Source organism: Rana temporaria, chromosome 5, assembly GCF_905171775.1.
Source record: "Rana temporaria chromosome 5, aRanTem1.1, whole genome shotgun sequence".
Lineage (NCBI taxonomy): Eukaryota > Metazoa > Chordata > Amphibia > Anura > Ranidae > Rana > Rana temporaria.
This window is the reverse complement of record NC_053493.1, coordinates 208,109,624-208,124,787: the sequence shown is the minus strand read 5'-3', so window position 1 is coordinate 208,124,787 and position 15,164 is coordinate 208,109,624. Positions and strand designations below refer to the sequence as shown.

Here is a 15,164-nt window from a genome sequence, read left to right as displayed (position 1 = left end):
CAGTGATTTTAATAATGCTTAAATGGAAACAATAAAAGTGAAATATTCCTTTAAATTTGTACCTGAGGGGGTGTATAGTATGCCTGTGAAGTAGCGATTGTTTTGCGTGCTTAGAACTGTCCCTGCACAAAGTGTAATTTCTGAAGGAAAAAAAGTAATTTAAAATCACTCGCGGCTATAATGAATTGTCGGCTCCCGGCAATACAGACAAAAGTAATTAATAAAAAAAAAAAGTGTGGGGGTCCCCCCAAATTCAATTATCAGGCCCTTCAGGTCTGGTATGGATATTAAGGGGAACCCTGCGTCGAATTTCTAAAAAAATGACGTGGTGTTCCCACCAAATATCCATTCCAGACCCTTCAGGTCTGGTATAGATTTTAAGGGGAACTCCACCCCAAATAAAAAAAATGGCGTGGAGTTCCCCCCAAAAATCCACACCAGACCCTTTATCCGAGCACGCAACCTAGCAGGCCACAGGAAAAGAGGGGGGCAAGAGAGAGCGCCCCCCCTCCTGAACTATACCAGGCCACATGCCCCCTGTGACCCCTCAAAGCACCATGTCCCCATGTTGATGGGGACAAAGGCCTCATAACCACAACCCTTGCCCGGTGGTTGTGGGGGTCTGCGGGCGGGGGGCTTATCGGAATCTGGAAGGGGTTCATTGTACCTCTACCATTTCACTAAGCAAGGCTAAAACATGTAAGTGGGTCTGACTGCTTAGATTTTAACCCTATGTTCTAATAAAGTCTTCATATGTTTTAAGATACTGCTGTGTGCTTACCTACTGGACTTTTACTGGTAAATTGTGCCTACAGGAGCATTAGTCTGAGCACTGTTGCCTCTTATCTTGTATTGGAGACCTGGTTGAGCGCATAAGACTGTTTTTTTTTTTTTGTATGGAAATCCCTAAATAGGAGTGGGAGCCTTCAGATTTGATGTGGTTTAGCTAGTGGGTTAGAGATAGGCAAATAAACATAAGGAAAAGGGGGCAAGCCAGATCCAGTGACCATTAGGGAGATCATTGTTCACATACCAGAGTATTCCCAGTCAATAGTAAATGCGTATTATTAGTTACTAGTTATATTTTAATCATTAACATTTCTCCAAAGGCTTACTTTAAAAATTAACATATTTGGCAAATATGAGCAAGCTGCAAATATCCTGTTAGTCTCTTTCGCAAATCTTTTTAAATGTCATAAGTAAACAGAAACATTGAATAACAGCAGTAACAATTAGCAATGAAATTAAATTATTTATGTGTTAGGTTATGTTAAAAGTAGATCTTTAAAGTGGCTGTAAATCTCAGACAAGAAATCTGAACAAAGCACATTCTCTAATACTCTGTTCTTGTCTCTCTCCAAATTATTGAGCGTGATTTCTCTCTGCTGCCGTGTTCTTCTGTTATCTCTATGAGCCATTCCTCACAGTTTTTCTCCAACACCAAGAAAAAAAAAGTGCAGAAGAGGAGAGCTCCAGCACGCAGAAACAGCTCTGCTTGTTCCATTGTAGTGTGAGGAAGTGGGTGTTGTCCCTTCTTTCCAATCATGTTTAGAGTTATTTTCCCCTAGCTGTGCAGTGTGTGAATCCAGATTCCCACCACCTGCTTTGTGCTGCTGATATTAGGGCCTGCATTTGAATCTGGAACCTCCGCTGTATCAGGTGATGTCTCATCCTGCTACGCTACCTGGAATTCTGGACAGTTCCCTGAACAATTCCTTGATTTATCCTGTCTTGAACCTTATTTGTCTTGAACCCTGAACTTCCTGATTTAAGCCATGTTTCTGCACTTCCTGTTTGCCAGATTATTGTGCTCTCTCAGCCAGTATATCTCTCTTGTCTTCCCTGCCCTTATTTTGCTACCACTCGTTATCGACCCTTGGCTTGTTCCTCGACTATGCTCCTGCCTGATCCCTACCTGCTTAATACTGCAACGACTTGCTTCATGACCTTTTGCTTGTTTACCAACAATGCTTCTGTCTGATCCTTACCTGCTTAATCCGATACTGGCCCCCCGGTTTGTTCATCGCCTGGTTGGGCAATCCTGATGACCGAGACCTGGTGTTAACATGCAGCAAAAATCCATCTCCACCATCAGGAACCGCTTAGTACCTAGACTCCACACCTCAGATGAGCCCGCATAATCCGCCAGGGTAACTTGCCTGTGCTCCTATCCTGCTGGTTCTGTGTGAGTTTCCCACTGCTATAGCAACTGGTCTTTGAGCCTGACCCCTTGATCGTGACAGCTGAGAGTGTAAATTCTGTGTTTTAGAAAGCAGCAGAGGAGAGATAACTGCAGATAAACAGGTACAACTTATTTAGGAGGATTTGTTTAATCTCTGTGTATCACCTGAAGCCAGTCACCTCACTGGTTATATTTAAGGGTCTACAAACACTTTAAGTAGCTAGCTAACTGCACAATACACATACATTTCTGTTTTCCGTTTTACCTGCCTTAGGGCCCTTTCACACAAGCAGACCAGTCAGTTTTTCAGGCAGACCTGAACAGATGCTTCATGCACATTCACCGGCTCTGCGGGGATCAATGGATCAATCCCTGCTGAGCAAGCAGAGTCTGTCAAAACAGACAGCCCCGTGTGAAAGTGGCCTAATGCCACATACACACGATCAGAAATTCCGACAAGAAAAACTTGGATTTTTCTGACGGAATGTTGGCTCAAACTTGTGGTGCATACACACGGTCACACAAATCTTGGTGGAAATTCCGACCGTCAAGAACGCCGTGATGTACAAGATGTACGACGAGCCAAGATCAATGAAGTTCATTAGGCATTTCGGCTCTTCTGCTTGATGCTGAGCATGCATGTTTTTTTTGCGCATCGGAATTGCATACAGATGAGCAGATTTTCTGATAGGAACTTTTTCCGCCAGAACAATAGAGAACCTGCTCTCAGTCTTTTGTTGGTGGAAATTCCGACAGCAAAAGTCAGATGGAGCATACACATGGTCGGAATTTCCGACCAAAGGCTCACATCAGACTTTTCTTGTCGGAATTTCCAATCGTGTGTATGCGGCATAAGGGTGTATAATTTTGTTCAGCTACACTTACCATGTGCACACTGCACAAACAGAAAAAGCACACTACTGTTTGTTAGTTAAAATTAAAGAGTAACTCCTTTTTTGTTGAGAAAAAAACGTTCCCTTCTGCATAATCTATGTACAATGCAAGAATTTTAATAAACTGTGTTGCAGATTCTTACTACCTTTTGTTATTCAAAATAAATAGCTGCTTGACTTTGTCTATGTGCAATATGAATGGGAGTGTCGTTTTTATTATTGATCAGCTGCTGCACTTGCAGGGTCCTAATGAAGAAAGGGGCAGGGTCTGCATCCCTATAGACATGATTATCCCTTTGGGAGTCTCTCACCAAAACTGAAATGTTACGTTATGTTGATGCAAAGATGGCCAAAATATGATTTGTATCTTGCAGGCTTCTGGGAAAATCAGTGAGACAAACACACAAGCAGGAAATAACATCTCTGGGAGGGGGGGGGGGGGGGGGTTGCGTTCCGTAAGTAACATTTTCAGAAAATTGCAGCATTTAAAATTGAAAAGGGGGGAAGTGTGAGTGAGGGGGCCAGGTTTGCTTGCCGTGCCCCCCCCCCAAAAAAAATATTGAACACCAGCCGCTACTGGGTGTGTCAGATATGTGTAAATTTGCTGCACAGAATTACATTTTTTTTTTTGGTTAGTAAGACAGATTCACTTTAACACTATAATGATACTTTGTTAAAAAAGAACTGCCAGATAAACTGTATTTAAATGTAATGATAAGATATAAGGACACTATTCTCTGAAAAAATAACTTTTTTAAACTATTATAATATTTTTGATAGTTAACCCAGCAGCTCAGCTACCCCCTCAGAGCCGGTTCACACAGGGGCGTCACGACCCTTTGTAAGGCGACCCCAGCACGCACCACAGCGCAACTTGGGGCTACTTAGAAGGCGACTTCAAGGCACCTCCAGGACAGGCGACTTTCCAGTGGCCAATCAAACTAAAATCAGATCTGTGGGAGGGGTTTGCCCTAAAAACTATTTTCACTTCCTGAAAAGTCGCTGCAGTAAAGACAGTGATCTGACTTCTGAAAAGACTTACAAGTCGCCTAGAAGTCGGATTGAAGTAGTACAGGAACCTTTTCTGAAGTCGTAGCGACTTCAGTAGTGTACATTAAGATGGCTCCATTCACTTCAATTGATTTTCTCAACAGCGCGACTTGGGGCAACTTGGGGCGACTTCAAGTCGGATCCCAAGTCGCCCCTGTGTGAATGGGCTCTGACAGTGCTCCTGCTCTGTGTTTACTTTGGGGATTGGGGGGGGGGGTGGAGCAGGGTGAGCTGGGCTGCTGAGAGAGCAGGAGTTGATTTATTAAAATGGAAGACTGCAAAATCTGGTGCAGCTGTGCATAGTAGCCAATGAGCTTCTAACTTAACCACTTCAGCCCCGGACCATTTGGCTGGTCAAAGCCCAGGCCACTTTTTGCGATTCGGCACTGCGACACTTTAACTGACAATTGCACGGTCTTGCGACGTGGCTCCCAAACAAAATTGACGTCCTTTTTTAGAGCCTTCTTTTGGTGGTACTTGATCACCTCTGCAGTTTTTATTTTTTGCGCTATAAACAAAAAGATGCTATAATAAATATCCCCCAAAAATCTAGAAAAAAACATGGTTTTCCACAGTTTAGGCTGATACGTATTCTTCTACATATTTATGGAAAAAAAAATGCAATAAGCGTTTATTGATTGGATATAGATCTATATATATATATATATATATATATATATATATATATATATATATATATATATATATATCTTTTCCTAGTAATAATGGCGATCAGCCATTTTTATCATGACTGCGACATTATGGCGGACACTTCGGACACTTTTGACGCGATTTTGGCACCATTGTCATTTTTACAGCGATCAGTGCTATAAAAATGCACTGATAACTGTAAAAAATATTGAAGGGCTTAACCTGTAGCACTGAAGGGGTTAAGTGTGACCTAGGGAGTGCTTCCAACTGTTAGGGGGCGTGGCTTGCCTTGACACATCACTGATCGCTGTTCCCAATGACAGGGAACACGATCAGTGACAGTGTCACTAGGCAGAATGAGGAGATGTTGGTTTCTATGTAGAGCTACATCAAATGTTGCACTCTCCAGTTTTAGCAAATCCACCTCACAGTGCTTCTGCTTTTTAATTTTAAAAGGTTCCATTCACAATTATTTTAGATACCAAGCCAGTCACATACTACACAGGGTAAAGATACACAAACAACAGTGCAGAATACAAAATATGTTGCTTTGCTAGAAACAAGCAAAAAATGGCAAGGGTCTGCTTTATTTCACTTCGCTATTGTAGACAGCATTCTGTTTCCTTCAATGCCTTGTGGTATAGTATCTTTCTTATGCTTTCCTGCCTTCCTACTAAAACTAGGCGCAGATCATGATTTAAATGCTAGCAGTATATACAGTATTACACAATCATTTAAAATGTTTTCTGTTTTTTTAACTTAAAATGGCATGTTTTAGCAAACTTCATTATTCAGTCATTATTCTTGGCGTAATGAAATGGGATGCCCTTCACACTGGATTTGCTGCTTATAAAAAAGATTAAATATTACATGATACAGAGAAAAATAATATCTCACAACATTAGTCATGCTAGACTTTTTAATACTGGTTTGCCTTCAGTTATATATATATATATATATATTTTTTTTTTCTTTTTTAAAGGTCAGAACATGGATCTTAACAGTGGGCTACACAACAGCTTTTGGGGCAATGTTTGCAAAAACGTGGAGAGTTCATGCCATTTTTAAGAATGTAAAAATGAAGAAAAAGGTAAGTTTTGTTTGGGATATTTTTAAAGGGGTTGTAAAGGTAAAAAAAAAAATCCATAAATAGCTTCCTTTACCTTAGGGCAGTCCTCCTTCACTTACCTCATCCTTACATTTTGCTTTTAAATGTCCTTATTTCTTCTGAGAAATCCTCACTTCCCGTTCTTCTGTCTTTAACTACACCCTGGTGTGTAGAAAGCCTCTTGAGGGGGGAGGGGGCGAGCAGGCAAGTCAGGACACTCTCTACTTTGCAGATAGAGAGTGTGTTAGTGGGCGTCCTGACACTCCTGCTCGCACCCTCCCACCTCAAGAGGCTTTCTCCACACCAGGGAAAAAGCCTCAAATTACTGTGTGTAGTTACAGACAGAAGAACAGGAAGTGAGCATTTCTCAGAAGAAATAAGGACATATAAAAGCAAAATGGAAGGATGAGGTAAGTGAAGGAGTACTGCACTAAGGTAAAGTAAGCTATTTAGGTATTTTTTTTTTTTTACCTTTACAACCCCTTTAACATCAATCATTAAAAAACAATAAACAGGATGTATTGTATGGACAATCAAAGCACATATGTCTAAATTTTACAAACAATGTCATGCCATGTGGTTACTGCAAACAGGACATGACATACCGTATGTCCAGCATAGTTTTATGAAATTTAAATTCCAACTCTGGACAGAACTTCTATTTCAGATTTGGATTGCATGGAAAGGGGTTAAAGCCTAATTATTATTGCTGGCTGTGTCACTCTTTCTCTCACTTTCTGTTCTCGCGATGGGCGTCAAAATATGAAATAATTGGAAATGTTCCCAATAGCCAACCACAGAGCAATAGAAATCTTGAAATCAAAATTTCCCAAGCCATAAGGAAAACACTAAAATTATAAGAATTAACATGGTCAGCAGATCACAGGTGCATTCTCAGGCTCCTGCTGACTGTCAGTGGAATTGTCTGCCTGTACCTCGTATGGGCAGGCAAATGACAGGAAGTATCAATTAACTACCTAAACAGAGCTCACCAGCACCCTGGTAGTTCATTGAGAACTACAAGTCGTCAGCCACAATGGTTGTCGGTAGATGTGGTGTATTCATTTACAGAACTCAGTAAAAGAATAATGAGGCTGCATGGGCAGAACCCCGTTTTTTTTTAAATTGTGACAGCGGGTGCAGGGAGAACATCCCCAGCCCACTGTCACAATTAGAAAGGGGGACACGCTGTAGGAATGAGAACAAGTATGTTAACCTCCCTGGCGGTATGATTCTTTCAGAAAAAACATGCTGAAAGCGGTACCATTATTTGCAAGGAAATTTGGCGTTTTATATTGTAGGTCTGTAATTTTTAGAAATAACTCACTTAAATCTGACCAAACAAGATTCTAATAGGCATCCCGGGTATGACATTTTTTTAAAAACAAAATTATAAATTATAATATAATAAATAATTATAAATAATTATAACAAATAATAATATAATTATAATAAAAATTATTCAATAATGTAATCAAATCAAAATCACTGAAATTTGCTCAGTTGCAGAATTGTTGCTGTCATTATTTATTTTTTTATAACGAATTTTCCCACAAATCGCTATCGCACAATTCTGCAAGTGATTATAATTTATTATCACTGTTTTCTAAAACTATTTTTGACATAAAGGGACACTTTTGGTTGCTATGGACAATCTACAGTTTGCAGGGAGAAAGAAAGGTTTTTATTATATAAAATGACATGCATGACACTGGGCAGACCACTAGGGACAAGGGGGGTGTGTTTTTTTTACATACAGTACTGTAATCTATAAGATTACTGTATGTAAAGTGTTTGTTTACTTTTTTGAATTTGGTGCCGTTCTCCGTCCCCGTGCGTCGTAACGTCGCAGGGAACGGAGATCGGCGTCACACAGAGGCACTGTGTGAATCGAGCGAGGTCCCGCTCGCTCACACAGCGCGGTGGCATCGCTGGATCCAGGGACAAGGTAAGTAAACCATGCCTGTGGATCTAGCGAGGCGAGCCCGAGTCTGACTCGGGGTTACCGCTCGCAGCAGGAAAATCTAACCCCGAGTCAGACTCGGGAATACCGTCAGGCAGGTTAAATAAAGCAGTTTCCCCTAGTATAAAATGTAAAGAAAAATGCTTGTTCAACCAGCTTACAGTAATCACTAGTAAATAATAGCTGGAGGGTGTAAAACCGAATCTGATTGATTGCTGGGATTGTCAGATACTCTAGCTCTTCATCTGACAGTGTACAGTGTCCAACATTCAATAACACAGAACAACTAGAAATACATTAGGTATTGGGTTGATTTACCAAAGGCAATATGCTGTTCACTGCAAGGGAAATTGCACTTTGCAAGAAAATTAACCTTTAGCTTAGTGAATGAGATAACTCTCTGCTGACATTCATCATCTAATTGTGTGCAAGTAAAAATATCAATTTGTTTCATTGAAAGCAAATGGAAAAATGTCCCTGCCATTGTGAAAATTCCCTTGCAAAATTAGCAAACTATTTTCTTTTAGTAAATCCACCCCTTTATCTGAGCACTAATCCATACCTTACAATTTCTAAGATGAGAAAAAGGAATGTCTATCAAAAAGTATGCAGGCAAAAGACACATCCCTGCCATGCCCCCAGTTACATGGAAAATTAAGTAAGAATCCCTAAGTCCACATGGTCATGTGAGATGTGTAGTAAGAAAGTAGGAAGGCCAAATAGCTCCCACACCAGATTATTATTTTTTTAGGAAAATTACAGGTGTAAAATATTACAGATCACCACTGCTGCAATGTATGCTAATGCACAAAGGGATAAAGAGGAATTGTGTACCACTACAGAGAATGTCAACCAAAATTTACCACATGTGGTGACAATCTTTTCACCATTCATGGCATCTTCAGTGGTGCATCTAAGGCCTTGTACACACGGTCGGACCAAACCGATGTGACTGGCCCATCGGACCGTTTTCATCGGTTCACCTCTGAAGTGGCCGTACGGCCTGATATGTGTACACACCGTCAGTTCAAAATCCGATCGGGTCAGAACACAGTGACGTCAAACACACGACGTGCTGAATAAAACGAAGTTCAATGCTTCCAAGCATGCGTCGACTTGATTCTGAGCATGCGCTGGTTTTGAACCGATGCTTTTCTGTGCTAACCATCGGTTTGGTCCGATCGGGCAGCGGTCCATCGGTTCGGTTTTGAAGCATGTTTTAAAATTTTGGACCGAAGGAAAACAGACCGATGGCCTATACACACGGTCGGTTTGGTCCGATGAAACTGAACTTCGGTTCATTCTCATCGGTTTGGTCCGTTCGTGTGTACAAGGCCTTATTGTGTCTTTTTTGGGGCCATGCACACTGGCTGTAAAAAATGCTGCTCCTAGAGGAGTTTTGTGTTTTTCCTGTAGAAGCAACGTTATCCAATGTGTCCATGCACATTAGGATATGTATAAGCATATTTTAAGTTCAGCCTTTAGAGGTAGAAAAAAAATCCTTCCGTGTTGCATATTTGAGAGCGGTTTTCTGGCAGAAAAAAATCTCTAGTTGCTCCTAAGCACTGCTAAACGCTAGTGCAAAAAAACGCTCCAAATATTGTTTTTTTCTGCTAAGAGCATTGCCGTTTTTTAAGTGTGCATGGACTCCTAAGGCGATTGTTGAGAGTCTGATGCTTCCTTTGAGTAAAGTTGAGTAAGAGTGGAGATGTTACAGATACTTTTTTTTTTATTTCATATGCAATTGGATTTAGGTGCATTTTTCCGGCGGCCGCTAGGTGGCGTTTCCGTCGAATTCCGCATCAAGTATGCAAATTAGCTAGATACGGCGATCCACGAATGTACGTCCGGCCGGCGCATTTTTTTATGTTGTTTGCGTTCACTTTTTCTGGCGTTTAGTTACCCCTGCTATATGAGGCATACTCAATGTTAAGTATGGCCGTCGTTCCCGCGTCGAATTTTGAATTGTTTGCGTAAGCCGTTCGCGAATAGGGATTTGCGTAGAATGACGTCACTGTCGTAAGCATTGGCTTGTTCCGGTTTAATTTCGAGTATGTGCACTGGGATACCTCCACGGACGGCGCATGCGCAGTTGAAAAAAAACGTCATTTACGTCGGGTCAAGACGTATTTACATAAAACACGCCCCCATCACATACATTTGAATTGCGCGCCCTTACGCCGCCTAAGTTACGCTACACCGCCGTAACTTACGGCGGAAATCCTTTCAGGATACCCCAAAAAAAATGTAAGTTACGACGGCGTAGCGTATCATAGATATGCTGCGCCGGACGGAGGAATGCGCCGATCTACCTGGATCTGCCCCATAGTGTGTGTGTGTGTGTATATATACATATATATATATATATATATATATATATATATATATATATATATATATATATATATATATTATATATATATATATATATAATGTGTATTTTTACATTCTGCCCACCAGGTACGAGGAGGTAGAATCCTAAAGATCACAATTTGTGACCACAATTTAAAATAAATTAAAGCTCACATACAGTTTTGTTAACAGTAAACATATATCACCCTTATGGAACATATGCCTTAAAATTATTTAAATGACTTGTTATTTTTTTAAATGTTTTTATATTGTGTAAAACAATGTCAGCTGATCTTCAGGCAGTGCCCCAGAGTCATTTACTGCAGAGCATCCTGAACTTTGTTACAAATCTAGAACACATTTCAGAAAGCAGTGGCATAGCCCTTGGAACACTGACCTTTAATCTAAATTTAAGACACAGTCAATCATAGCTGGGGTGATGTAAAGTAATACTGACTTCCTGTTGATGAACTTAAGTATCTTGAAAGTTAGCTTAGTACATATTACAGAAAATTTGGTTTTCCATAAGTCATACAAAAAAAGTCAAAACTAATATTCCATATAGAAAATTATTTCTAAAATTGTAATAATTTAAACCAAAAAATACAAATGTACCTGAACATATATTGAATATATGAATATACAGTGTCTTGCAAAAGTAATAGCTTTTTACCTATTTTGTTACATTAAAACCTGTAATTCAATGTTTTTTTAATCTGAATTATGTGATGGATCAGAACACAAAAGGCTAAGTTGGTGAAGTAAAATTAGAAAAATATATACATAAAACTATTCTTCAGAAGTAAAAAACTGATAATTTCCATGTGCGTATGTCTTCACCCCCTTTGTTATGAAGCCCATAAAAAGCTCTGGTGCAACCAATTACAGTAGGTGAACTCGATATTGTGTCAATCTCGCTCCCTTTCTCGGCGAGATTGACCACCTACGAGCCCCATCGCGGGAGCCAGCGCCGAGCTGGCTTGCCGCGATGGAGACAGAGCCGTCATAGAAGCGACGGGAGATCCGACTTGGATTCCGGCCAATTCTACACGTGTGCGGCGTTTGTTATGAATCCTGAGGGGGAAGTCCCCGCCGGATTTTAAATAAAAATCCGGCATGGGTTCCCCCTCAGGAGCATACCGGGCCCTTAGGTCTGTTATGGGTTGTAAGGAGAGCCCCCCTACGCCGAAAAAAACGGCGTAGGGGGTCCCCCTACAATCCATACCAGACCCGTATCCAAAGCACGCTACCCGGCCAGCCAGGAAGGGAGTGGGGACGAGCGAGCGCCCCCCCCCCCCCCCCTGAGCCGTACCAGGCTGCATGCCCCCAACATGGGGGGGTTGGGTGCTCTGGGGCAGGGGGGCACACTGCGGCCCCCCCACCTCAGAGCACCCTGTCCCCATGTTGATGAGGACAGGGCCCCTTCCCGACAACCCTGGCCGTTGGTTGTCGGGGTATGCAGGTGGGAGGCTTATCGGAATCAGGGCGCCCCCTTTAATAAGGGGGCCCCAGATACCGGCCCCCCACCCTAAGTGAATGAGTATGGGGTACATCGTACCCCTACCCATTCACCTGCAAGAAAAGTGGTAAAAACACAAATAAACCACACAGGGTATTAAAATATTTTATTAGTCTGCTCCGGAGGCCTCCCCTGTCTTCTTTAGCTCTTTTACCAGTGTAGGCTTCTTCTTCCGATTTCCGGGGGTCTTCTCCTGCTCTCCGGGGTCTTCACCGCTCTTCTGTGACGTCTTCTCCGCTCCGGGGGTCTTCTCAGCTCTTCTGTGATGTCTTCTCCGCTCCGGGGGTCTTCTCAGCTCTGGGGGGGTCTTCTTCTATATTCGCCGCTCTCCGCTCTTGACTCGGCGCACCCCGGTTCTTCCTCCCGCTGTCCGGTTCCTTCTCCTTCAGGGCTGGCCGCCGCTATACTGGCGGCGGTCAGTCCGCTCTTCTGTAACGTCATCTTCTTCTCTTCTCGTCTTCCATCTTCTCCAGATGTTGACACGCCGGCCGGCTCTTCTCGCTGCAATGACGTGTTCCCGGCTTGCGTCGGATTTATATAGGCCTCACAGTCCCATCATGCTCTGTACCTACCCATGTGATACCTACGGTACGGTACCTACCCATGTGATACCTACGGTATCACATGGGTAGGTACAGAGCATGATGGGACTGTGAGGCCTATATAAATCCGACGCAAGCCGGGCACACGTCATTGCAGCGAGAAGAGCCGGCCGGCGTGTCAACATCTGGAGAAGACGGAAGACGAGAAGAGAAGAAGATGACGTTACAGAAGAGCGGACTGACCGCCGCCAGTATAGCGGCGGCCAGCCCTGAAGGAGAAGGAACCGGACAGCGGGAGGAAGAACCGGGGTGCGCCGAGTCAAGAGCGGAGAGCGGCGAATATAGAAGAAGACCCCCCCAGAGCTGAGAAGACCCCCGGAGCGGAGAAGAAGCCTACCCTGGTAAAAGAGCTAAAGAAGACAGGGGAGGCCTCCGGAGCAGACTAATAAAATATTTTAATACCCTGTGTGGTTTATTTGTGTTTTTACCACTTTTCTTGCAGGTGAATGGGTAGGGGTACGATGTACCCCATACTCATTCACTTAGGGTGGGGGGCCGGTATCTGGGGGCCCCCTTATTAAAGGGGGCTCCCAGATTCCGATAAGCCTCCCGCCCGCATACCCCGACAACCAACGGCCAGGGTTGTCGGGAAGGGGCCCTGTCCTCATCAACATGGGGACAGGGTGCTCTGAGGTGGGGGGGCCGCAGTGCGCCCCCCTGCCCCAGAGCACCCAACCCCCCCATGTTGAGGGCATGCAGCCTGGTACGGCTCAGGAGGGGGGGGGGGCGCTCACTCGTCCCCACTCCTTTCCTGGCTGGCCGGGTAGCGTGCTTTGGATACGGGTCTGGTATGGATTGTAGGGGGACCCCCTACGCCATTTTTTTCGGCGTAGGGGGGCTCTCCTTACAAGCCATAACAGACCTAAGGGCTCGGTATGCTCCTGAGGGGGAACCCATGCCGGATTTTTATTTAAAATCCGGCGGGGACTTCCCCCTCAGGATTCATAACAAACGCCGCACACGTGTAGAATTGGCAGGAATCCAAGTCGGATCTCCCGCCGCTTCTATGACGCGCTTGCTGGGATGTGCTGTCACTATTCCAGTGAGTGTGAGATGTCGGCGAGATCTCGGCACCATGTCGCCGAGAATCAGCGCGATGCTGTCGTGCTAAAAACACAATATCACAAACACCTACTGTACCTTCAGAAGTCACATCATTTGTGAAATGATGTCCACCTGTGTGCAATCTAAGTGTCACATGACAACAATAAGCCGCACGCTCCATAGAGTTGAGTTTTATGGCAGAGTGGCCAGAAGAAAGCCATAACTTTCAGCAAAAAACAAAATGGCACATTCTGAGTTTGCAAAAAGGCATGTGGGAGACTCCCAAAATGTATGGAGGAAGGTGCTCTGGTCTGATGAGACTAACATTGAACTTTTTGGCCATCAAAGAAAACACTATAGCCTCGTACACACGACCGAGGAACTCGACGGGCGAAACACATCGGTTTCCTCGTCTAATTCCTTGTTAGGCTGTCGAGGAACTCGACAAGGCAAGTTTCTCCATTCCCATCGAGGAAATAGAGAACTTGCTCTCACACGACCGGTTTCCTCTGCAAAAAAATATCTCCCAGCAAGTTTCTTGCTGGTTTTTGCCGAGAAACGCGGTCATGTGTACGAGGCCTATGTCTGGCACAAACCCAACACATCACATCACCCAAACAACACCATCCCAAGGAGGAATGGGCAAAAATCCCAGTGGTAAGATGTGGCAAGCTCATAGAGATTCATCCAAAAGCGACTTGGTACCGTGATAGCCGCAAAAAAGTGGCTCTACAATGTATTGACTTTAGGGGGGTGAATAGTTATGCATACTGCACACACACTTTTTCTGGTATTTTGACCTGTTTGCTTCACAATAAAAAAAAAAAACATCTTCAAAGTTGTGGACATGGTCTGTTAATTAAATGATGCAAATCCTCAAACAATCCATGTTAATTTCAGGTTGTGAGGCAACAAAGCACGAAAAATGCCAAGGGGGTGAATACTTTTGCAAGGCACTGTATGTGTGTGTATGTATATATATATATATATATATATATATATATATATATATACATACATACATACATACATACATACATACATACATAGCTTTTTTTCTCAGAAAATAGGTGCAGGAACTCAACCACGACCCCATTCAGATTTCACAGACAGTAGAAGGGTCTTAAAGGGGCATTAAATATGAGGATTGCATTACATACAGAGTGTATAGTTCGGGGGGGGGGGGGGTACACAAAGTGCAGAGCTGTCACTTGTAAACACAGAAACCAGACTTCTGTGTTTAAAAGTGTTTGTGGTGAGCAGGCACCAAAGGGTCTGAGCCAGAGGTGGTGGAACTGAGTTCCCCCTGAAAAAAAAGCCCTGTATATATATATATATATATATATATATATATATATATATATATAGATATATATATATATAGAGAGAGAGAGAGAGAGAGAGAGAGAGAGAGAGAGAGAGAGAGAGAGAGAGAGAGAGAGAGAGAGAGAGAGAGAGAGAGAGAGAGAGAGAATATACCTTTTCTCTGGTGGAAGACTTCAGATCTTAAGAGTCTTTCACTGATTGATATATATATATATATATATTGTGAGGGTGGGACTCTGTGCTACGTGAAAGCTTGCTGGTTTACGCCATATTTTGGAGAGAAAGACAGATTAACTGTACAGCTGTGTGTTGGGCTTTTTAGTTCTGACCTGACATGGCTCAGAGCCAGATGAACTCCCATCCCTCTGAGAGGAGTCAGAGACGCTGCATGGGTGCAGCTAGAGTATGCATGTCTGCAGGAGGCAGAAGTCATTGGTGATAGAGCAGCAAGGCACTGAGGCCCCGTACACACGA

At 43.1% G+C, this 15,164-nt stretch overlaps 1 protein-coding gene across 1 annotated transcript in view; it reads left to right on the top strand.

The window, feature by feature from the left end:
- Nucleotides 1-15,164, top strand: part of GABBR2 (gamma-aminobutyric acid type B receptor subunit 2) — a 792,922-nt gene that overhangs the window by 573,956 nt on the left and 203,802 nt on the right. Inside the window, exon 12 of the mRNA XM_040353518.1 lies at nt 5,759-5,866. Within this exon, the coding sequence (XP_040209452.1) occupies nt 5,759-5,866 (108 nt within the window). The remainder of the gene's footprint in view (nt 1-5,758; nt 5,867-15,164) is intronic.